Source organism: Acanthopagrus latus, chromosome 15 (assembly GCF_904848185.1).
Source record: "Acanthopagrus latus isolate v.2019 chromosome 15, fAcaLat1.1, whole genome shotgun sequence".
Taxonomy (NCBI): domain Eukaryota; kingdom Metazoa; phylum Chordata; class Actinopteri; order Spariformes; family Sparidae; genus Acanthopagrus; species Acanthopagrus latus.
The window spans coordinates 15,116,338-15,142,908 of NC_051053.1; the positions used below are offsets into that span (position 1 = coordinate 15,116,338).

General features: G+C 40.9%; 1 protein-coding gene and 1 long non-coding RNA gene across 2 annotated transcripts in view; one reads left to right on the top strand and one right to left on the bottom strand.

The window, feature by feature from the left end:
* The window catches only part of LOC119033805, an 81,326-nt gene that overhangs the window by 29,034 nt on the left and 25,721 nt on the right, over positions 1–26,571 (top strand). The window lies entirely within an intron of this gene.
* The window catches only part of LOC119033804 (gamma-aminobutyric acid receptor subunit pi), a 52,354-nt gene continuing 34,758 nt past the window's right edge, over positions 8,976–26,571 (bottom strand). Inside the window, exons 4-10 of the mRNA XM_037124347.1 lie at positions 25,312–25,379; positions 22,603–22,820; positions 19,442–19,524; positions 14,768–14,905; positions 14,528–14,680; positions 13,057–13,247; positions 8,976–12,814 (exon numbers count right to left, since the gene is read on the bottom strand). Coding sequence (XP_036980242.1) covers positions 12,449–12,814; positions 13,057–13,247; positions 14,528–14,680; positions 14,768–14,905; positions 19,442–19,524; positions 22,603–22,820; positions 25,312–25,379 — 1,217 coding nt within the window. The 3' untranslated portion in view covers positions 8,976–12,448. The remainder of the gene's footprint in view (positions 12,815–13,056; positions 13,248–14,527; positions 14,681–14,767; positions 14,906–19,441; positions 19,525–22,602; positions 22,821–25,311; positions 25,380–26,571) is intronic.

Here is a 26,571-nt window from a genome sequence, read left to right on the forward strand (position 1 = left end):
ACTGAATCTGATGATCAGGTACAATATGTGCTTCCAAAATGCATCTGGTGGTTAAAAAGCTAGACCTACTGTAGAAAAGGGAGAGACAAGGCTCTTATTTTCACCAAAGTTTTATTCTGAGTGGCCTTTGCATTTTGTGTAACAGCTGCAATGATTCATGGATTAGTTGTCAACTATCAAATTAATCTGCATCTATCTTGACAAACGATTTATAAGTTTGAGAAAAAAGTCCAGAATCTTAAATGTTAGACCAGAAAGTGACATTTTCTGATTTCCTCAGTCCTCTATCTTTGGGTGGTGGACAAAACAAGACATTTGAGGACACCAAACTACTAATCAATCAGTCGAGAAGATAATCAACAGATTAATCGATGATGAAAATAAGTTGCAGTAAAACATTCATCACCAGTCACATCTTTTTTAACAAAGAACTTTACCTCTAACCAGCTTCTTTAAGTGCTCCTGGTGCAGCCTTAATACAGACAACACAGTCACACGACTTTCCTGGTACTTTAACCACCATTAAAATCTACACTGGAAACATAACATGATATAGAGATATGTGGCGCTCTTTGTTCACAAGATCAGTTAGAAATAACATGGGGGGGGTGATTTAACAAACAGAATGCCACAGTAACGTCTGATATGACCTGCGGACGACCAGCCCACCTCCAACAGGTGAACAACTTTTTTACTGAACCATGCGGTGTTTTACTGAACCATGCAAGTACGTGTTAATAAAGCAAAAACAAACAATTTTAAGAACATGTCAGGCCAAGTGCATCATATGTCAATACACATTCAGTAAATTCTTCTTGCACTTGCACGCTGAATGGCAGTGATTCGATTTTTTACATAGAATTTTACCGCTGTCCAGCTTCTTCCTTTAAGTGCTTCCGGTGATGCCTTAATACAGGAAATACATGCCGACTTTCCAGGTACTTTCCCTGAGTTTATGAAGGCCATAAGTGTCTTTTCAACTGCGTTTACCTCAGCAAATGACCACCCCCTCCTCTTTGTGTTTGCTAAGATAGACAGAAAAAAAGAAAAGGACAATCAGGGGTGTGTAGCAATGTAAGAATCAGAAAAAGAAGATACGTCAGTGACCCATCAGCCTAATAAATTTGATCAAATGTGTAATTTCATCAAACCCTAACTTCATGTCCTGAAAGGTGATATTCTGACACAGTCAAAGGTTTACCAAAGTTTTTTACAGCATTAGTTGTATTGACGGACCTGATATATACTTCACATTGTAGGAATAAACTGTGGATCCCAAGGATTAAAAGCTAGTCCCTAACTGTCGACACTTAGTGACTGACAACAGAAAACAAATAACACAAGCACAACTCATGACTATATTTAGAAAACACTTTAGTAACTAGGTTATCTCCTGCTGTGAGTACAGAGGTGTCATTTCTTACTGAGACTCTAAAACCTGATGTTACCTGCACTTAGTCAGATTTTAGAGAGTGACAGATAACACCTCTCACTGAGAGTCTCTGCTCTCAGTATCTAAATGTAGTCATTCATCGAGACAGTTTCAATCAGGCTAGGAAGCATAAGGCCTCATTACACAAATGAGTAACAGATTAAACTTTGTTGTAATGAAGAATTAAAGACCAATACAGCCATAAACATGACAAGGTAAAATATTTGTTTGGTACCACAGTATTCTTTTAATTCCACCCCCCCCCCCCCCTTTTTTTTCTTTGCAGAAAGATGTAACAATGAATGTAATAATGAATTATGAGTGTATCAATAAAATAAATTGACAGCTACCAGGCAACAATTCACTTATTAGCTACTTTATCACAGTTATTTGTATATGTATTTGCTCCAGTATAACGATTGGTGGTGTATCATCACACTAACTACATAACTAACTAATGTGTACACATTCCACTGCATTTAGAAATACCTGCTTCATGTTCTCCACTGTCAGACTCGGGTCGCTGTGTTTCCTTAGGTCTTGAGGATCCTGCTAAAACAATGATTATAAGCGTGTTAATACCATACAATACAGTAATCCAATAAACTGACAGCTAATTGGCAACACACCTTCGTTGTCTGAATGACAGCCATCTATAGCAAGACCTAAAAGCCAAATGTAATAATTTTAACAGTACAGTGTATCATAATGTTTTTATATGATTAAAAAGTCTAATACCTGTAGCAGCAGGCTCAGCACTGCCAGGCTCAGCAGAGGTCCGCTGTCTTGTCTTGTATCTTGGGGGTCCTATCAGAAGAATACATGAAATGAAGAAAACGTAGGCTGTCGCTATAGAATACCAAGCAAGACAACATGGTAAAAAAGTGAAAAATGGTGATAGCAATACAGTGCATGGTGTATTATCACATTCAGCAAATTCTCCAACCACTCTATTGTCACCTAGTACAAATCAGCCATTGTACTACAACCAAAACAAACCCTGATCACCTGACATTGTATGCAAATTGGGCTGTCAATCAAATGTGGGTAGAGCCAGTCAACTCAGCTCTACTTCAGTTTACTAGAGTCTCTGGAATGTTTGGCAGAGCTGCTGCATGGAGCAGCAAATCTTGAAGGAATGAGATGATGGAGGAGCCTGAAGCATCGTACTCATATTCAAAGAAAATAAACAGCATTTTCAATTAGCGTTGAAAAAGCAAGCTTTCAGCACTCAGCACCAGAACTTAACTGATGCACCACACATTTGGTAGTCCAGTCAGACAGACTCATGTAATGGTGACCACATGTTACTAAAACCTGATCAAAGAAACACAAACCTGTAAAACTAGTAAGAATCAGTAATTAAGTAAGCAGTTGGTGTACAGTTGGTGCAATATTAGAATGCTAGCACATTATTCTTTTAATCCCACTGTTTTTGTACAAGCAGGTAACTAACGAATAGCAAGGAGTGCATTTAGTGTGTGAATTACCTGTTTTAGGGACATCACAGTCAAACTTTCTTCCCTTGGATTTTGAGGATCCTGTTAAAATAATGAAGAAAGACAGCATTAAATGGTAAATGTATTTAAATTGAAGGTTATCTAAAGTGTGCTAAAAGTTGAAGTTAAGACAGGTAACTAACAAATAGCAAGAAGAGCATTGAGTGTGTACAAATACCTGTTTCTGAGCCATCACTGGTCCGTGGGATACCCATGGGTGCAATGTTATCACCAAACTTATCAGGGGTTGAGTGTCTTCTTTTAGATCTTGAAGATCCTTTGACACAAAAAAGACAAGAAGTTAGTAAATTGGCATATGGTTGATCTCAGTGCTCACTCAGCCTTCACGATAAGCAATGCCTATTGTGTTTAAAGTTAAAACAGTTGAACATTTAACCCACCTGGTGATGAAGAGCACAAGGATGAGTCTGCCTCTGCCTGTGAGACATCACTGTCCACAGCTTCCAGCACTTCCTCTGAAAAGCAGAAAACAATATATATATATATATATATATATATATATATATATATATATATATATATATATATATATATATATATATATATATATATATATATATATATATATATATATATATATACATATATATATACATATATATATACATATATATATATATATATATATATACATATATATATACATATATATATATATATATATATATATATATACATATATATATACATATATATATACATATATATATATATATATATATATATATATATATATATATATATATATATATATATATAATATATATATACATACATACATACATACATACATACATACATACATACACTATATTACCAAAAGTATTCGCTCACCTGCCTTTACTCATTCTATGAACTGAAGTGCCATCCCATTCCTAACTCATAGAATTCAATATGATGTCGGTCCACCTTTTGCAGCTATTACAGCTTCAACTCTTCTGGGAAGACTGTCCACAAGGTTGAGGAGAGTGTTTATAGGAATTTTTGACCATTCTTCCAAAAGCGCATTGGTGAGGTCACACACTGATGTTGGTCGAGAAGGCCTGGCTCTCAGTCTCCGCTCTAATTCATCCCAAAGGTGTTCTATCGGGTTCAGGTCAGGACTCTGTGCAGGCCAGTCAAGTTCATCCACACCAGACTCTGTCATCCACGTCTTTATGGACCTTGCTTTGTGCACTGGTGCACAGTCATGTTGGAAGAGGAAGGGGCCCGCTCCAAACTGTTCCCACAAGGTTGGGAGCATGGAATTGTCCAAAATGTTTTGGTATCCTGAAGCATTCAATGTTCCTTTCACTGGAACTAAGGGGCCAAGCCCAGCTCCTGAAAAACAACCCCATACCATAATTCCTCCTCCACCAAATTTCACAGTTGGCACAATGCAATCTGAAATGTACCGTTCTCCTGGCAACCTCTAAACCCAGACTCGTCCATCAGATTGCCAGATGGAAAAGCGTGATTCATCACTCCAGAGAACGCGTCTCCACTGCTCTAGAGGCCAGTGACGGCGTGCTTTACACCATTGCATCCGACGCCTTGCATTGCACTTGGTGATGTGTGGCTTGGCTGCAGCTGCTCGGCCATGGAAACCCATTCCATGAAGCTCTCTGCGTACTGTACTTGGGCTAATCTGAAGGTCACATGAAGTTTGTAGCTCTCTAGCAATTGACTGTGCAGAAAGTCGGCGACCTCTTTGCACTATGCGCTTCAGCATCCGCTGACCCCTCTCCGTCACTTTACGTGGCCTACCACTTCGTGGCTGAGTTGCTGTTGTTCCCAAACGCTTCCATTTTGTTATAATAGAGCTGACAGTTGACTGTGGAATATTTAGGAGCGAGGAAATTTCACGACTGGATTTGTTGCACAAGTGGCATCCTATGACAGTTCCACGCTGGAATTCACTGAGCTCCTGAGAGCGGCCCATTCTTTCACAAATGTCTTGTTTCACAGTCTGCATGCCTGAGTGCTTGAATTTATACACCTGGGGCCAGGCCAAGTGATTAGAACACCTGATTCTGATCATTTGAATGGGTGAGCGAATACTTTTGGTAATATAGTGTATTTTTCACACCCTAATATCAGTATAAGCATAAAGAATAATATTTGCATCAAAAATAAAATGGAGTGACAGTATAAATGCTAATGCAAATACTCTAGTAAAGTAGATTTGTTTTAAAATTGTAACTGAGTAAACATACTTGATTAGATTCCACCATTGCACACAGCCGCACTCGTGACTGGTGTTACGGAAATCTTTTCTGAATCCATCATCCACAAGCACACACACACTTACACTGCGATCAATTTGCTGCATGCTTTCCAAAGGTCTCATCAATTCTGTCTCAATAATCTCAGTGACTTTCGACATTTATCCGCTCGCTGAGATTGTAATTACTGGTGGCCTCTACACCCCCCGCTGCTGTCTGTTTGATTAGACCACTATTGATACTCCGTGGACTGTGAGGAGAAATGATTGCTCGCGTTATTTCACAATCCTGTGTGACTTTTCTGCTGAGACAAATGACGTGTTGGTCTCACCCTCAAATCCATTTCGATGCCATGATAACACTCTGTGCTGTTGTCCTTCAAACCAGAAACAGACTCTCCGTCCTGTGGAGATGGTAACAGGTTTCACAGTGCCACTCCTCTGATCAGTTGTCACACTGACGTAGCGAACACTTGAGACCGGCAAACAGCCACAACGCTGTACAGATACGTTTTCTGAGAAGACCCTGTATGTTAAACAATGATCTCTGTGCCATCACATCAATCATTTTGCCTTATAGGATGGTCAGGTTTACTTAATTTTCCATGTTCACACATATGCAAGAAATGCAATAATGCCTGACAAAGAGAAAAACTTTTACTCTGCATCATTTTGAATACTCATTCGGCACATTTTCTTCCACATTTCGGCTTCATTTTGACAGAAGAAATGGCTGCTGCCGCCTCTGTTTTCATTAGTCTGAGCCGCTACCATACTTCACAGCATTATTCTATAATGACCATTTTATTTGAAAATGCAACAGTGATTAAAGTCATTTTGGTGAAGAGCTTTGCAAATGGAAAAAAAACTGTAACCCAGCTATTTTTGCATGCATCAGAGGACATGAGCAGGGCATGAAGGTGGTTGGCTAATTGGTCATGAGATTTCACATTATTACATTCAATTTAACAATTAGAGCAACTCATGTGGGGAAAACACAGAAAAGATTTGAAATTACAATCACATTTTTTCCATTAGTTCTGAAGCCTCTGCTCTTGGAAACCAAACATTTTGTGTTTGATTCTCATAGATGAATGCCCTCATCATTGGGTTCATTGCATCATCCAAAATAATCCAAACTGAACCTGAATTGCAGACCTGCATTTAATTCTGATAAATATGAGACTGTTCATAAATTGTTGTGTTTTGTTTTCAAAACCCAACACCAAAATCTCAAATGTTGAGTTATGACCCAGCCTCCTGTTAGAGCCACGTGTTGCTTTGCATGAGCCTTGCCGGGAGCTCAGCACACAAGTTCACATATCTGCCCTGTATATTCAGCCTTGGGTGGGTGTGCAACAGCAGTTAAAAGGAGCTAAATGTGATCCAATTAAATGTCTGACACACGCTTGACATCCAAACCTCACACGAGTCCTCAAAGGATGCAAAGTATAGTAATATCTTAGAACTGGTGGCTGAATGGGTGAAACATAGACAACTGATGTTTCATGTCAAGCTGGTAGAGCTGTAGCTGGATGGAGCTTTGGCCGCATCGTGGTTGCATGCGTTGATATTATTGTATGATGAAATGTCAGATGTTGTTACCTCAGTAAACATCGATATTCAGATGCAGCAGAGCCACATGTCAACTGCACGTTTATAGAAGAATGTGAGATTGATGATATAAATGTGGGGTTTGGCTCCAACACAGGAAAGTTAGGATGCTTATTTTCATAACAGTACAGGCACACAGTGCTGCACATACTGAGAGGCTGGGATTAAAGACTTAAAATCTCACTGACTGATCGGACAGTCCACTTGTGATCAAAGCTGATCATCAAATATTTGCAACGGACAGCACTTGAGAAGGTCAAAACAAGCACCTCTGATACGTTCCACGACCCACTGGTGATTTCTTTATAAAGGGATTTCTGATTGAGTGAGTTGAGGATCAGGATTAGAGAATGGGGATTATAAAGACTGGAGATGCATGGAGTGCATCATTATTTCTGTCGCCCTATTTCAACTCTGAGGCTACAAAGGTATTGACTTGAGGTTATATTCCAAGGCTTGTCTGATCTTCATAATCAAGACTCCTGTTCGCCCAGACATGGAAATCTAATTTGACGGCACTGTTTGTGAGGCTGACCTTCGTTGAGCCTTGGTGTTAACATATTCAAGTGCATGTAGGTTATGTAACCAGTGTTTACTCTGGTTCTATAATACTGTATGTGCACTTTTGTCTGTTATATCTCCAGTTGGATCTTATTTATATTTTTAGTCAATGTAGTCATGTTTAAATATATTGTTTACTTTGTTAGTAAAAAAAAGTAAGAATTTTAAGTAAATTAAAATTCACTTGTTTTACACTTTCTCACTGCTTACTGGTGTCGGCACATACAGCTGAGCTTGATGGATACATGGACCTGTGTACCATGCAGTTTGGGTTTTGGCTAATCGATTTGTGTTTACTTTTGTAATTATATCCTTGCATGTCATGTTTTACTTTCAACTTCCTGCCTTTGTTTTTTTTCCTGTGCTTTCCCCGTGTTCCATCAGTTCAGCATTCATGTGTGTTTAAGCCTGTTTTTCCATCACTCTTTGGTTTTTGTTTTTTTCTTCTGGTTCCTTTTCTGTCCTCTGTGTTCCTGCTTTGTTCTCTTTGGCTTCTGGTTTGCCTTCAGTTTTGTATTTCTCTCAAGTATTTTTTGCTTTCTTTCCTTTGCCTCCCTTATGTTGTTTGCATTTGGGTCCACACTTTTGTGCATGCCTGTACAGTGCATTGGCAACCAGGCTTTCCCGAGCTGGAAGCATCATCAAAAAGTTTTTCTCTTAGTAATAAAAAACTTTAGTTGACTCAAATTACATACTTCTAGGTAATGAAGTCATTTAGGAAATGAGTTATCTCTGCTTCCACTCAGATACGCCAAGAGCAGGTGGCTTGGTACATCTTTAAAGCAACTCATCTTACAAAAAAAGTAATTCTGTGTGTGGTTATGAACTGTGTGATGATCTCAGATTCCCCTCTCACTCTGTAATCTGCTGACTCAGTGCTAATGAAGCTGCAGGGAATTAAGACTCACATTTTCCGCCAGTCCCACGGGGACACTGCTGCCCGAACACTTGCGACACACAAACACACACATTTGCATGTCTGCAGGCAAGCTAGTCTCACCCTCTGCACTTGTGATTTAAAGGAGCACTGATTTAAAGGAGCACTATTATGCTTCTTTGTTTGTTTTCTCCTTATATGTTATTATTTATTTATTATTCTCTTTAGTGTTTCATAGAGGTTCTTATGAATGTAAAATAAGCTCAAATTCACCAACAGAAGCTTCTCTCTCCCAAAGAAAACACTGCTCCTGAAACACCTTGTCAGTAGACACACCTTTAGTCATGTGACATCGTGACATCACACTATGTCACTGTCACATATTTGCATGTTGCATGCCTAGCAGCTAGTTTGGTGCATAAGAATTGATTTGGCACAGCTGCTCTGTTGTTATTAGAGGTGCTGAGTCAGGCCCATGTGTGCTGACCAATCAGAGGAGACAGGGTATTCAGGGCAGAGGGCCTTAAAAGAGACGGGAGCTAAAACAGTGTCTTTGGGTAAATGCAGCACTGCAGCAACTTTACAGCATGTAACCCTAACCCTAACCTATTCCAGTGGTAACCCCAAATAACTAATAAAACTATGTTTCCTTTACATTTTGAGAAAAGTAACCCTAACCGTTTTGTTAAATAATGATGCCATCTTTACGAATAAATATCACAGCTCCCCTAATATAATAAGAAGAATGTACAACAACCTTCAACAATACACACGTTAAACCTTTTATTGCTATCATTCATATTCATACACCAAATAAACATGCATAGTGTTACTATTTATTTACAACAGGTTAAGCAAACTGGTGCTTATATCATCATGGTACTACAGTATATAAATACATTTCACATGAAGAGGTCCTAGGGACTGTGAGGTTGGTAGCCAACATCACCTTGAGGCATTATTTGACATGTCCCACAACAGGAAAGAAAGGGTAGTCCAATGTTTGCCGTTTTCCATTTTTCTGTTGCCCATTTTTGCTGAAAAGTTGCTCCAAATGTGTCCCCGACAATACTGCCCAGAATGTCCTGTTCCATATCTTTGTGTCTGTGATTCATTAACTTCCTTGAATATGTGTAACCATCTATAGTGCTGTCTATCCACAGCAACCCAGCACTGATAACGTAGTTGGGACCATGGAGCCATAGGACAATTGAGGCTCTTGAGCCTTGTCAAGGGATTAATTTCATCATTGGGTGGCAAAACGTTCTTTTTGCGTCCACACTGATGGGGAAGCTTGAGTGGCTGCTCTTGTGGTTCTTTGGCTCCATATTGGCATTCATTTCTTGTACTATACACTGAGAAGGTAGCTATCAAAACTACAGCCACGGTGCTATATTGTATAAAAGCTGACCGTCTGTATTTTATCATGTTAACTGTTTCAATGGGTCAGTGCCGGCCGACTTCGTCAGTCGGAGGCAAAGGAACATTGTCACTGAGCACTCATCCTTTCAAAGAAAAAGGTTCAAATAACTGAAAATGAGAAGAGAAAGTTGAACTTCCTGAACGTCTGAACCTGATGAGACCCCAAATTCAGAGTTTCATCATTAACAATCATGGATACAGATCTACTCCTTTCAGCAGCCTCAGCTCACTGAGCTGTGCATTACAGTAAGCCAAATCAAAATGAAGTAAATCAGTAGCAACAGAAGTTACACTTGATAGCCATGCAGGAAGAACAGAAAACGAAAAAATTGAATCCTACTTTTCTATTATCATCAGGCAAGAAGAACAATCAAAACGTTTAGTAGTTGATGACATATTCAAATCCGGATTAAAAAGTGAGGCAATGCAGCAAAAATATGAACATAAACAGTTTAAAAAGGCAATTGAATATAAATAGATACTGATAATTTCGCTTGCCGTTACGTTCAGCACACACCGAATGGTAGTTCTTAATGATGGGGTGTCATGAGCAAGAGTATGTCACAGCAATATTGAGTACAGTAATAAATAAACATGCATTTCTGTTGTTAAACTGAATCCAGTTTTCTATCTGAAATGTAGTGTCATGTTCAAGTGCCATGTTCATCTGCTTGTTGATTGCATGCCAGTTCAGAAATATCCAATGTATAATAAACATAATATTAACATCTGAAAATGAACTTAAAATCTAGCAGAGGAACTAAAGGGAAGCCAAGGAAAACAGTAAAATCAATTGGAATCTTTGGTTCTTTGGTTCACATCACTGGTAGCAAACATACTGAATCACCTGAACTGAAACACTCAATAGTAACACAGTAGAAGATGACAACAGCCTTAAGAAACCAAAGAGACATGATATCTCAAGTGTAGCATATCCAGGATTTTTTTCATTTCAGATAATGCTCAGATGATGACATCCCGTGGAAATATTTTGGCCACTTCATTTATATTCAAATCACTCCACAATGTCTAACACATCTAGGTCTGAATACTGCTTTATGTGTCACAAGAAGCACTGAGAAACACCGAGAGCAACAACACCAAGAGTACCGCATACATCACTGTTACATGGTACCTGTATATCAGGTGTTGCTGTTGTGTTTATCCGCTCCATTATATGACATTACACCTGTCCAGGTAGTATGGAGACCCAACATGTTCAATATTAGCTAAATGATAACCTGATGAATATAAAGTGAGATGAAGAAATGAAGCAATTGTTCCCATTACTACGACGTGTTTTTCACCAGTCTGATTTTTATAACAGCTTTATTTTCAGTGTGTTACAGAAATTGTTATTTAAATATGTTCTTTTTCAAAAGCACTGCCAAGGTAAAACTGATTTAGCCAACATGCTAACACTGGCTCCTCAGTTTGGTGCCAAGTCAATAATCCAAGCTACCAGCCTACCCTACCTACCTGAATAGCTAAATCTAAAGGAAATCCCAATACCTACAGAAGAAGATGTTTTTTTTTAAATTGTGACATAGTTTTATTGTTTTGGGAACAAAGCAATTGCAGCAGAAGATAGTTATTTGATTAAGACTTATTCAGCATTGTTGTGCTTCGAGCTAACGAAAGCTAGCTGGTCAAAAACTTGGCAATGTTAGCAGCTGTTGCGCCTCGCTAGCTGAGGCATAGTATTACGATATAAAAAGTGACATGACATAAAAAAAAATTAGGAAAATGCCTTTATGAAATAACATAAGCTGGAAAATAAAGAAAAATCCATGAAAAAAATATGCCTTAACAGAAACAAAAATCCTGAAACTTAATATATAATAACAGTATATTACATTTGATGAATAATTTCATCATTTCATGATGTCATCTTTATGCCATATAATTCCTTGTGAAACTGCAGGACAGATTTGTGTAATGAAGTTCCATAAAACTGTTCATGGTGAACAGATTTCCAGAACACAACCAAAGGGATTAAAGGCCACTACATTTATAGTGTTAATGAAAGAAGTGAATGCAGGCGAAGAGAGACAGCACTGCTCTGTGAATTAAAAATAACTCATGGAATGACACAGAAGAAAGAGGGAGATTTCAACTGCAAAGTAAATGATTGTACTTGAAGACTGTGTAGAGTTATTTTTCCAGCTCCTTTGTCTCTTTTTCCCATCCCCTCTTCTCTGATCCATTATTTTTCCTATTTCCCCTTAAATGTATTACCTGCAGGCAGAAATGGAAAATGAAATTATAAAGTATTAATGATCAATCCATCACAACAGAGAATCAAAGTGGAAATGGGCATTTGCTCTCCCTCAGCAATGCTAGCAAATTCTGTCATAAAGCCTTAAATTACAGCTCCATCTTCTTCGTGTCAGACGGTAACAACCTGCCCGGTGACACGCATAAAACGAAAGTACTACGGCAAAAAAATATGCAGACTGGCCATTTTTTTTTTCGCCCTGCAAGCAACGTTCGCTTCATCTCAAGGTGATGATCAGAACTGATCAAATCTCACACGGTCAGTGTCAGGTGGGCCTATTTTTTGAACAACACCAGACTCAAGTACACATTTATATTTAGAAATGGAGCTGTAATCATAAGCATTTACTTTTTCCCAAAAAAATCAACCCTATGTGAGTTTGCTACTCTGCTTATGAATCCAAATGTAGAAAGTTTACACACTCATCTCAAAACACACCTAAATTACACTTACTGTACATACATACAGTAAAATACACCTCTTGTCTGCATACGCTCTCTGTCTTACACCCTCTGGAACTTCTGCTGCACACAAGCAAATGCTAAAAGTACAGATAATATGTCCAGTACAGCAGGTTGACCATGACAAAAGAGAGGGGGAAGGTGACTCTGGAGTAGTTGTCTATGTGGTGGGGGTTCTCCACGTGACAGCAATATATGGCGCGGAGCACTTTGCGGATGGTGGTCAGAACAGTGATGCACCAGTGAGTGGGCTCTGGAGGCGATGCCTCAGGGTTAGGCTCAATGCCCGAGGGGCTTGACGTGCTGACAGTGAGTTCTAGGGAGGCCGAAGCTGCGTTAGGAGTTGCGTCGGCCTCTTTGCGTCTCTTGGCCCTGTTGGAGTGACTCGAGATGGTGTGGACCATGCCATTCTTTTCGTCGTCGAAGTCGTGCATGTGGTGGCCGTACTGCAGGAGAGTGAGAGCCAAAGAAAGAATGAGTTTTAAATGGAAACAGACACATGACAGATCTGAATTCAAGAGGTTGCGGCGCTTGGTCAACTCACCCCAAACTGCTCATGATGACATGATGAAGATGATGATGATGGTGATGATGACAATGACCAGCATCATGATTACAATGACTGTGACCACAACAACGCAATGACCACAGCAAATAACGATTACTCATACATCCAGGAAGGTCTCACCATGTATATGTGTGCGTCGGGATGAGTGAGGGTGCAGAAGTGGGCCACGGCATACTCAATAAGCGCTCCGAAGATAAAACTGAAGCAGATTCCCAAGTAAACGTCAATGGCCTTAATGAAGCAGTTGGCATTGGGCAGTGATGTCCGGGCTCCCATCATCAGAGTGGTCATGGTCAGCACTGTGGTCACTCCTGGCACACAAGAACACACTAGTACACACAGATTCTTTGATCAACCATTCAATAACATATTTCCTCAGCGGGAAATGTATCTGGTTGTTGGCTTGTCTTTCTGCAAGACTGTCAGTCAGGCTCTAGTTCCAGTTCCTGCATCACAAATAATTCCAGTAATTAATATATGATGGGGCTGGGGTGGACGGCATTCTTAGGCACCCTTACTTGGAATCCTGATGTTCTAGGAAACAGCCTGTTGTATTTTCAACTCAAAGAACCACCCTTTGGTGGATCTTATGGTCGTGTTCAGAGCTGTTTTCAGTGTGAAAAGCTGATGGCTTTATTGCTCTATATCCAAGAAAACGTGATTAATGCCAGTGAAAGGTTAGACTGATTGAAGTCTCTGTCGCACCAATTTTTTTCTGAGTCACCTTGAAGCAAATATCTACTCTTTTCCTTGCCAGATTCCTCTGTTCTGTCAGTTCGGTTTACAAAACTGGTTCTTTGGTTGAATGGCACTGTCAGGTACTCTAAGATTATGCTTAAGAAAGGTTGTTACAGTTCCTTTATATCCTGTTGGAGACTGATGTGGGCACAGAGGCTGTCCTGTTCATTATCCAGCACAGGTACAAGATGCTTGACAAGAGGATTCACACGGCTGCAGCTGGTGTTGCTCTCCACATTCACCTGGGGTGTTTCCTCCCATGTAAAGATGGATGTGGAGATGAGCTGAGATTAGATAACCAAATGCACCTTTGTTGCCAATTAATATCTCACAGTTGGTACAGCTACAGTAAGAGATTAGGGCACACTTGCAATAATTGTTAAATGGTTTAAATTCATTGCTGTGTTTTGGGCTTATGTTTTGTAATAACAATCAGGTAAATACTGCTGTATCTTTTGAAGAACAACAAAGACACAAGCAAAGGCAACTGAGATAATCTGCACTGACACATTCGGTGTGCCACAGAGTAGGACATGTTGTAGCGTTGTCAGTTTTTAAGAACTTAGTGTTCCCAGAGCCCCCTGCAGTAGTTGGGGTGGGGGCTAATTCAACACAACAGCACTCGGTAACACCGGTGTCAAAGATGCTCTCTTCAGCTCCCAACCCCTCGAAAACTCAAAGCCAAACCAACATGCGTTTACTAAACTAGATCTAAAGTTTCTTGTATCTGTGTAGTAGTAAAACTACTGCTGGCGCCTGATGGAAAACTCTTATTGTACACGGCACATAAAGAGATATACACTACCTAGGTAAGATCTGGTGCAATGTAAACGTGTGCTCGTATAACCCATACCTATACAGATACGTGCTGGGACAGAGGACAGAGAGATCCAGAATGAAACCCATGAGAGGACGACAAGCAGGCTGGAGGGGACGTAGGTCTCTAGGATGAAGTACAGAATGCTCCTCTTCAGCTCAAAGTGGAACACCAGCTTTGGGTAATTGCCTTTGAGAAGAGGGACAAAAGGACTTTCAATTTACTTGAAACCAAGAAAAGTGTGAGCATCAGAAAATCCTACCAAGGAGGACTTACCAGTCTCATACACAGCCTCTGAGACAGACGTGTAGTGGTCCTCTACTGTGTACTGAGCCAGCTGTAGAGTGTCCAAACCGCTGACAGACTCATTTCCTCTGGTCCAGTAGAACATGACATCATTGATGTTGTAACCCCCTGTAGGAGAAAGGGACAAATGACTCTCTCACAAAGGTTACATTAAAGTTAAAGCTTCACTGTGAAAGGATCAAATAAGTTACTTTTAAGTCTGCGCAAAACCTGTTAATGTCTTTGCTTTAAACTCATTGTTTTGATGATGCGGCATCCAACTCGACTGCTTTGTTTCTCTTTAACGGAACAGTTCACCAAAAAAATTTAATTCATGTATTTATGAAACATAAAATCTTTATGGAGCTTCACAACAGAGCAGTGCTGCGGCCCTCCTAAACAACTGATGTAAATGGGTACTGTTTTCAAATGTGAAAGAAAACAACCAAAAAACAAAAACAAAAAAAAAACATAAAAGGCCCCATACAGCTCATCTTGTGTAATCCAAATCCCCACAAGCCACAATTAATTTGAAAAGACATTAATTTAATTACAGTGGCCAAGCTCGTGCACCCACTTCAGACGGTGTGCAGGCAAATGCTTTTAGCTCAGCAGCTACAGTGAAGATTTCAAGCTCAGAAAAAAAAGGATGTGAATAACGTCTTTTTCAAATCCTTGTGGCTATCTCTGGGCTCGTGGGGATTTGGATTATGTGAGATGAGCTGTATGGTGCCATTCTATAATTTTGTTTCGTTGTTTCCCCATCTACTTCTGGTGTTCGGGAGAACATTGTCTTGCTGTGAAGCTCCAGAAACATTTTGCAGACTATGAAATGTCAGCTGACTTTTGATCGGCATGGGAGTGAGTCCATTGTGACTGTATTATCATTTTTGCATGCAGTGTTTTTAACCAGCTGATAAACCCACTGATGTCAGCCCTTTACGTTTCCTTCTGGAACTTTCAATGCTTGTGAAGGGGAAGATGAGACGAGTCCATTACACATCAGCCTAGCTGTGATGATGATGATGATGATAATGCTGATGATGATGGGGGTGATGATGGTGATGATGAAGACACACAAACAGTGCATTAGTAGTTTTCACTGAACTTCAAAGTAGCTGTGGTGGGAACAGCTGGGAATGTTAATTGCTCGAGCTACGCTAAAGCCTGATCCTCTTATGGCTGAGTTGTTTGGGATTGCAACCCATCGTGGGTGGTAAATACCCTCTGATGCTAAACACCAGCACAAGAGAAACATTTGGCAAACGCTAAAGGGAATTTGAAAAACACCTTCGAAAAAGCTACTCTAAGATATCACAGTACCCCCCCCCCCCGAGAGGCAAATGGTGATGAAATGCAATACTCGTGTGCCGAGAGTGTGCCTGCCTTTAAATCAACACATGAATTCAACATTGGTGTGTACCTACAACAACCTGGCTTTAAAAATGGTAATGTTTCATATATGTTATTGCGGTCAGAGTGGCGACACAGTATTGTCCCATTATTCACTCTAACACAGTTTGACACACTGACATCTGACAGGCTACTGGAAATGCATTTGTGCTGTTTATTCACATCTTCATGGGGGGTGCAGAAAAGTGCTGATGTAGAGCTTTACTCCCTCCCTAACAGACTCATCATGCACTCAGCCCCTGGAGAGCCTGGATAAACCAGATAAAACATGGAATAAGAAAGCACGCTATATTAATGTGGCCGAAAATCTCACTTCTATGTGTGGGAGCTCTTTTGAAAGCACTGTGTAACAATAATGATATCAATAAGAACCGATGTGGCTCCTGGTAACATTCATAGAGGAAGCTCTTATTGGAGAGGCAAAATATCTTTGGGTGTATTCTTCTAGTTTGTCTGCAGAGGGAGCAAGAGAATAAGAAAAGTCAGGGGAAGTGCAGTCGGCTGAGGCTGGAGTACATCTCTGCACACTGTTGCACATGAAACGCTCTTTAATTTGCTGTCGCTCCTCCCGTTCAAACCAACACAAGAGTCATGTTTTATTGACCAACGTGAGCCACGACGCTGGGAGCAGAGTCCCCTAATGAAGGGCAGTGGTGACTTAAAGGTCCTGTAAATTCACTGTTTCCGCTCTCATTGTAATTATCTGACTAGAAGTACTCATTATTTTCCTCACCCGAAGCCCTGACATTACTGTACAAGTTCGAGAGACAAATGGGTAGTGACATGCTGTGCAATAGTGTGGAAATGAACAACATGGGGGTACGTTCAACCTTCCACCGCACTGTGCCCCCTTGAACACAAGTAGCCGCATTCACAATCAAAGAGTTTTTTTTTTGTTGTTTTTTTTTGTTAAATAAGAGCCACCACTGAAGTGAAATTAAGGCAAAGATCACAAAAGATTGTCACCGACTCTTTCCGCTGTCAGAACGCACTTAATATTTTACCGCATTCCCGATCTTAACGCCCCGAACCCTCCCACAACGCCGCACTCTTTAAACCTCCCTCCTGTGCAGATGATCCACTTTTGGCACCGCATTAAATGGAATGAATCCTTGAATATACAACTTCATAAAGAGGCAGAGAGACGGAGCAAGAGAGAGATGGAGACTGAAGGAACGAGTGACAGAGAGGAAAACAGCAAAGATGGAGAGGCAAGGATGAGAGAGAGAGAGAGGCAGATATTTAGGCTGGCATTATTGAAGCAGCAGAGGAAGGATCCATCATATTCTTGGTTACCTAACTTTAACCTCCAGATGTCTTTTTGTCTGTTAAGTGGGGACTGGAGCTGCCGTTAAATGTTTTATTTGGCACTGAGGTCCTGGTGGGCTTCTGGCAGGGATCAGACTTAGCTTAGCCTGGCTGGCTGTCATTAAATAGCACAGAAGAAAAGAGCGAGGTGGAAAGCGAGGGAGGCTGAGAGACGCGTGAGGGGCTTTTTTTTCTCAGTTCTATCTCATTCAGATACCCAAAAATCCATCTTTTCGTGTTATGTGAGCTTAATAACAATTTGCTTCAATTATACACAAACTGCCAACGCATTTAAACTTGAAACCATTAGAAATGTGTCAAAATTTGCCAAATCTTTCCCCTTATATTTCAGGAATATGTTTCAGAACTTTTAACAAGTGAACAATGTTTTAAGCCTCCTGGCAGAGCACATTAATGTGAATTTAGAGGATTTGTAAATTAGGTGGGCTTCTGTCAGGGACAGGACTGACAGATAGGATGCCTTAAGGCTTGTGGTGAATGGCTGCTATAAAAAGCATATTTGGGTCAATAAAGGAGTAGTTCGAGTGGGCGGCTCTGGATCTGGAGGTAGAGTGGGGTCATCCAGTCCAAAAGGTTGTTGGTTTGATACATGGATCCCATCCCACATTGAAGTATCCTTAGGCCAGATACTGAACCCCAAACTGCTCCTGATGGCTGTTGCGTCGGTGTGTGAGTGTGTGTGTGTGTGAAAGGTTAAGACTAGAGTAGCGCTTCGAGAGGTTGGTAGAGAAAAGCACTGGAGAGAATGCAAGTCCATTTTTGAAAAAGGTTTGTAAATGCACCCTCACATCTGAGCATTAAAGGTGTCATGTGGCCTTTTGTTGTAAACAAACAAATGCTGGGCTGTGTGTTTGGTTTCACAACAAAACACAATGTGTACTGTATACTCTTAATGTCTAACAACAGTGTTCAGGTGCATTTCCGGCCATAACAAACAAAGCCAGTTTTTGTGAATTTCCAGATATTACCTCATATGGTGTTTACATCAATGCTTTGCTTTTCCCTGCAGTCTGCTGGCGCATTTCTGTTTTTATTTGTGTTACTACTGCCAACAAATGGTGAACATGTGCCGTCCTGACAGTGGCCACCCCTGAAATCGGACTGGCTACCCCAAGTACCTCCCCGTTACCCTCAAGTATGACTGTCTGTCAGCCCAGGGAGAGGCGGGACCTTACTTCCAACCAACTGTTTGATGATATACTGTTTTCTTCTGCATGGATGAGAAATGGTATAAGAATGCTATTCAGATGTATGTGTGTGTGTGGGTCAGTGCCCTCAGCTCTGTACCTACATCTCTAAAGTTCACTGATTGACAAAATCTTGACTCTTGATGTCGTCATGAATCCATAACTTTCCCTTTTTACATTTAGATTTTTATATGGCCTAAACAAACTAGATGTAACATTTTAATTAGTAAGTTTTCAAGGTGTTAATAGGGGGATTTTTGAGCTGTGGGATGACCTGATTTTAATCTGAATAATGAGGTAAGCTAACAAAGCTGAGTTAACAGGCTAAGCTAATGGTCTCCAGCGTCTAGCTTCAGACAAGCAGAGTGGCATGCATCCCTTCATCTGAATCAAAACAAGAGAGTAAGCACCCTTTAAGAGATTTTCACAAGTCATCCTCCGGCTTCGTCTCCGCTTTCATAACAGTCACTAATGAGGGACACACAGGAGAATACTCCACCGTGATCTGAATTGCCCCTGCAATTTCTGTCTGCTGTGTGACTTGAGCATGTATTCTTACACACACTCACGTGCAGGCACGTACACACCCCAGCAGTTTAGAAGATGAGAGTGTGTGATCTGTTTGATTCTCGGGCTTGATCACATTCACTTGACATCCCGCCCACCCACCAACTCCGTGCCACAGCTCGGAGCTGCACACTTTACGCTTTCTTTATTGAGTGTGAGGTGTCCTTACAGCTCTCCAGTTGTAATGTGCAGGTCTGCTTGTCCATGGGATATTTGGTCAGATCCATGTTGCATGCCACGGTGGTGGTAATCCTGAAAAAGACAGAAGTGGCGTTACTGAAAGGTAAAGAGGATACCTCCGGTAAATGTCTTTTTTAATAGCAGCGCAGAGGTTGCAGCTCATACCAAACAAACAATAGAGAAGATTTGTGAGTTCTTTCCCTGTTCTCTCAGCTAGCTTGGTTTTTTTGATGTATATGAGATCCATTAGTTAAATCCAACATGGCACATGAAGAGCACTGGTAAAGGATAATGATATATTTTTCATTGCACTGCTGTCATAACATTAATCTGGACGAGCCTGTATGAGAGCCTCTCACATTGTTAATTTGTCTGAAGGGCAAAAGCATGATGCAACTTTGGTCTTTCAATTAAGAATAAGTAGCATGCATGAATGCTCCTTGATGTTGCTCACATGTTGTTGTCAAAAGTAGTTTGAAGGCGATGAATACATGAAAGACATGGCGTGTAAAAAGGATTCTGAATATATACACTTGCCAATAATAATAAGACACGCACAAAAGGCCAATTTCTACATGATGGTGCTCAAGAATTTTCGGAAACATTGCATACATGTCTGTCATTGACATGAAGTCTCTTCTGTATGTTTTCCTGTAAATGTTCGATACAGCGAATGATGGATGGTCTGAATCGTGACAGTGTGTTGTTCTGATGATTGGTGGGATGCAGCCATGACACATCGTCTCTGGAGGCCTCAGTTGGCTATCGACATAATTGTATCTCCCGACAGTTAGGAGTTGCTGCAGTCAGCACTTAAGAATCTCACTTGCTTTACTAAAGTGACTTGACGCTTTTTTTTGTTTTGTTTTCCTACAAAATCCTATATTCAGCAGGAACCCTTGAGGTCCTTTTTACACAGCCTGTTCCAGGTGGCAGTGTTACACATTTTTTTCTGACTGTTATTCCGGTTTGTAAGGTACAAAAGCAGAATGGGGAACAATCCTATCTCTACCCTGTCAAGCAGAGAACAGATAATCTGCCATAAATAATCAGCATTGGCTTATGCGTTGCTGATATCGGTCATGAAAACGTTCTGCTTTTAAAGAACACGATTTATAATTATCAAATTATCAGAGAAGTTCACTGTTTCAGTTCACTGAAGTCATTTTACACAATAAAGTTTAATGTGTTAAACTGTAACATATCCTGCCTCCACTACATATCTTCTCACAGGTGTTTAATAATGGCGTTGCAAAAAGTGTGTGTATGTTGGCCGATATCTAAAAATCTGACTTATTTACTCCTTACTATCAGTCTTGCCAGTGGCCCCCCTCAAAAAATCAGTCAGGCTGGAATGTTACGGATGTGGAAATTACAAAACAATGGGTTTTAAATTTCTTTGAGATTATCCCCAAAATTCCTGCAATAACAACCTAATAAACGTTGAAAATTACCCAGATATTATTTTAAAGGAATATTTTCCAATAAGCACTTAATACAGTTGTAACATCTCTACACACTTGCCCTCAGCAGGCCACTGCCAACTAGTTTCTGTCTACCTTATGCAGGTCAGTAAAATAAAGTTATTATTTTGGTATTCGGGGTGACGATTTCAAATACATTTTTAATATGTTTCCTGGTGATTAGCACCTACATACTATGACATTAGCAGACCTGTAAAATGAAGTGTCATCTCAGTTTCTATACACCAGTAAGCTGAAGAACATTGACTTAAAAATGAAAAAAAGGAGAGGGACCTCAGATAAACCACCTGTGCAGTCTACCATGCACCTTAACTGTGACGCCAATTTATATGAGTCTTTCTCCGACAGTCATCTTTAGTCTTTGCTGCACTCAAACTTGGATTTCTGACTTCATTATATTTTCATCACAAAATATGAACTGCACCCTCCTGAGCTGTAAAACCAGCATACAGTAATCCTAATTGAAACTTCCCTCCTCGGGAACAACCTTTAGCTCCAGTGACCTCAGTGCTTTCTCATGTATTCCCCGCGGCGCAGCGCTGAAACATTTACCATGGCTGTCCGTTTCCTTCCACACCTCACATTCCTCACACCACTCTGTACCTCTTCACGGCCCCAAATCCCTGAGGTGGCTGTCCCTCTCCCGGCCATCTTCTGTGGCTTGTTTTACTCTCACTAGTCCTGTTCTCTGACTGTGACGCGCTCCCCTCCTCAACATGTCCTCTGTCGGGGTTAGAGCCAAGAAACTACACTGCGCTGCTCTCCGTGTGGAGGCAAAGGGCCATGAAGACATTCACCATGGCACGAATCAACAAATGCACTCGTACTGTACATAACAATGTCGTACTCTCGTTAAAAATACAAATTCACAGGCGAATGTATAGGGGACATGATCAAACCAATTTACTACAACGTGACACCCACGCATGTTTCCCCCAAAGATGATAGTTACAAGTCTGCCATTAGAAGAGTGAGAAATGTCTCCCATGTGATGTTTGTTCCGCTCTCATTGTGTAACCAGAACACGTGTAGTAGCCACGACCAACACATACACGTGAAGAAGAAGTTCAATGCAAAGAGGCATTGAGTCAGTGGAGTCAAATCAGGGCCCGGACAGCTCTTATACAATCCATAGACAGACTGCGGGTTAAAGCGCTTGACACAAAAACTGTAGGATGGGTAAATCCCATCGTGACAGGCTTAAAAGAGCTGAACAAATTCGCTGACTGGATCATCCATAACCTTCCTATCTATAACCTGTCTGCTTGACCCAGTATCTAATCAAAAAGCCAAGGCACATTCCGGGAGCTTGCCAAGATCTCGTCGGACGTTAAGCCCTTGCACATAGAGCAATAAACGCTGGCAAAAGGTGCTAACGGGACTTGTGTGGCCCGGATAACCCACAGCTCCTCCCGTCCACAGGCTGTGTGCTCCTGTACTCATACAATCCTATAGAGAAGTAATCAAATTGACACAACTCCCTTCTTTGCAATCACATTATCTCAAATTCAACCCACGCTTCCTCCCTCAGCCAATTTCTTCCCTGTTTCCCTGGCCTACTTTTCATTGTCTGTCGGAACAAAAGATGAAGACAAAAAAAAAAAAACCATACAAAATAGCACAAACACAAGAACCAACAAACCAACAGGCTTGTTTGTTATCCAACCTCAGTGCGTAGAGGACGGTCCCGTTGGGGAAGATGCGGATCAGCCTGTTCTCCACGGTGATGTCATGCAGGAATGACTTCTTGGAGTCGACGATGAAGGTGTCGGGGACCCACAGCAGCTCCACTAGCCGCCCGTCGAGGCTCAGGCTCTTGTTGCCTTCGAACACCAGGCGCTCATCCGTCCAGCGCTGACGGAGGAATATTGTGGCGGTGTAGTCCTGCAGGATTGGGGGTCAAAGGTCAAACCACAGCTAATGGAGTACTTTAATAAGCATGTCAACAACGTGCTGACGTACAAGTGAAGGTTTTTGGGGTTTTTTTGCAAACCAAGCTCCTTCTGCGTGATTGTATATCATTAGTAAGCGTGTGGGGTTTTTTCATTGTTGGGTATTGATGGTGTCAGGTCCCTGAAGCAACAGTAATCCACAACATTGCTTCAAGTCAGCAAGTCCATTCTGGTCTAGGGGCACTGAACATATTTTGCGCAGGACATCCATTCTGAAATCTCCTGATGTAACATCACGTGGAGCCACATAATCAATTTTTCTCTGTCGCGTGGCATCATGCTGTGAGTGCAGTGTCCTCGCCAGAGTTGTTGAGTCCCAGAAGGATTAACTCCATCTGTCTGATGTTAAGCGAGGCATATCCATGAACTGGCAGGTGCATCTCGCTGTCAATCAACATGTCAATAGTCCAATTTCAAGTAAGCACAGTTAACTACCGTGCTTTGCTGTAATCTGTTCTTGTCTGTTATGGAGATCGGCTTTGGTTGTGCCTCACCCTCTCAAACTGGGGGAAGGAACTTGAGTTCACTGTTTTGCTCTGTTCAAGAGCTATTCAGATTTCTGTCATAGAAAATAAAGACAGCTGGGAAACTGGAAAAGTTAAAATATATAAAAATTACCAGATGTTTTTTGTAAATTCATTTTCTTTTCTTTCTTAGATTCTTCTTTTTCCAAACAGCCTCTCTATGGTGTTATCCATCTATATTTGAAATGAGCACGAGAGTTTGAGGGCAAAAACACAATTTTTGGCCTCAGGTTGAAAGGGATAAGTAAGGTTAACAGGACATTAGTCAACTCAGCCAGCCGTAAACTGAACAACTGCATGCTACACTTAATTACTTGAGCAGTTTAGGGTTTGTTGTCAAATTGCATTAAGTAGTAAGCAGTGTTGGGGAGTAACTAGTTACAAGGCATTATGTAATTAAATTACAGGGGCATAATTATAGACAGTGCAGGCAGAGCAACTAGGGCCCCTGGCACGAGTGAAGCCCTGTTTGGTGATGAGCCAGCTTTCTGTGGGCATGTTTTATTACTGACTCAGAAACATGTCTGTGGTCCAAGAAGTCTAAATAGTACATGATGCCATTTGTTGTATATTCCCTCAAAACAATAAACCCATCTTTGTCAAAATCAGTTGAAAACTCTCACAATACAATATGCTACGAATAAGCTATTAAAATGATTCAATTCTTATTTTCTCTGGTATTTTTGTCATATATAGATGCACTGATGATTGCTGGGTTATTGTAGCGTGTCGTCAATGTTAAGTCAGTATGACCATGTGAGAAGACAACAAGACTCGAAGTGCAACATCTGTCTGGAATGACAAGCTGAGCTCACCTGCAAGGCAAGCAGGCAGTTCAAACATAAAAAAGTGATTGTAAGAAAAGACAGGAGAGATAGAACAGGGGTAGAAAACAACGCTCCCCTAAACTGGATTGGTTTTCTGAGAGTTTCTGCACGAACAGCTGCCAGCCCACAGACAGCCCTCGTCCTGGCAGATCAGCTGGCCTCAGCATCTACTCCGCTGCCCTCAGTGGTGTGTCGACAAACATGCAGTAGGTGTACTGTAGACCTATGTGGAGTACACTGTTAAGTCCAGGCCCTGTTGTTGACTAGCCACATGTAGACAGCAGTACTAAGATACTGTTTGGAATATGTAGGATATGGCAGAAATAAGGCGTTCTGTGGTACAGTAAAATCATCCCTGGGGTTTTGCTGACCGTGTGTAGCTGGACAGTTTTCAGAACATGATGTTTATTGCTGTTAAATATTCTTAAATACCTTCTTTCTAGTCATGTGCCCTAGCTTCATTTTACCATAATCTCAGGCCTCTATATCAACAGGAGCGCATTCCTGAGGTTAATGCCTTACGTTAAAAGGGCACTATGCAGATTTGGAGAAGAAATTCAGACATAGAATTATAATATTTACCATATTGATGAGGTAATAATACAAAATCTGAATTATGTATTGTTCCATAACTGAATACACAAGCTGTTCTCAGAGGTAAAGTGTAAATGTGTGTGGGTGTGCGTGTGTGTGCATGTGCTTTATAAATAATGAGCAATAGGGCATAATAATCTGAACATCGTTACCATCTTACGCCGCTGTCGAGTCACAAAATAAATGTAACTGTGATCCGTTACAGTTACAGAGAAAACTTTTGGTGAATACAAAAGAGTAGTATTTGGATATATTCTTTTTGGTTAAAAGCTCATTTGTAGAATACAACATTCATTCTGTTGCTTTGCATGTTTCTGCCAGGCAGAAAAAAATGTCAACAAAGTCGTGGGAGTTGCCTGAATGTTGTTTTTGAAGTTGCACTGCCTTTTGTCTGCCAGGCAGATGTTTCATCTCTGCTGCTCAGCTGAAACAGTCACCTTCCCGACACTGTCAGGGGAGCATAAACATATCGTCTTACCATGTTGATCTCTGAGATGGTGTCAATGCTGGCGATGTCCAGACTCATACCCACTGTTACAGGACCATCTAGAAACAAAGAAGCCACCATTAGTAAACAGCTGGATCTGGCATCTGTTGTTTGGTCAACACGGCATAATCCCCATCATTTCACTATACTTACACTTTAACGTTTATCTCCGAGTGTTAATGCACACGCGTGACCTAGTTATATTTGACTTAACAGCGTGTTTTAAGGAGGCATATGGATATATGGTTGTATAATAAAGCACAGTGTTGTGTAATTAAAGGTTACTAAAGGACAGCATATTTAAAAAGACCCCACGTTGCCGGTGCATCAACAGCTGCAGTCTGTCGAGTGTGAACCTCCTTGAGGGAATTAGTTCTCCCTGATTCACCATCAAAGAGGGGGTGATTCCACTGCTCTCATCTTCCCATTCTCCTTCTCTCGCACTTATCAGTCTTCATTTCTTTGAGAGAGATTAATCAACCTGTTGTCATATTGCAGATACTGTCTGAGTCTTAGTGTGTGCCTACTGTTGCTGCGTGGGCAAAGTCCTGCTAAGAAAAAAATGAAAAATTCATAAAACTAGAAATATGACGACATTTGGCTGGTAGATTAACAGTTGCACTCGAAAAGGATAGGTGAGCTTTTCAGAGAATACGCTTATTCCCGTTTTGGCTGAGAGTTAGATGTAAGGTAAACATAAGCTCCCCCTGCCAGCTCTACAGTTCACTAAATGACTTGTATTTCATTTGTTTAATCCGTACAAAACCTCTAGTGTGGAAACAAAACACTTCAGTCTGTCTATAGCTTGATTTTGTTACACAGAGTCAGGCAGTTCGTCATCTGCAAGAAGCCTACAAACATATAGAGTTGTAATAAGCCTCTCCAGTAATTCTTAACAAGAAAGCAAATAACGATATTACCCAACGGGTCAAACTAATCCTTTAAGGTTACTTGAGCATTAAAAATAATGATTACATTTTGGAGTGAGGGGGCAAGCTGCTTCAAAAAAAAAAAAGCCCAGTCAGACTGCACTGAGCCAACCTTCTGGCTGTGCCTGGGGCTGTCTGGCCAGAGGATGATATGTAGGAGTAGTGACACCCTGCGTCTTGAACCAAAATATTTTAGCTCATACTGTGTGTGTGGCTCAGAAATGGCATGAAAATACAGAGCACATCATTGGAGAGGAGTGCGCGAGTAAGGCCTGGCTGAACCGACTATCATTCTGCTGCAGGAGGAAAACACTGCAGCTGG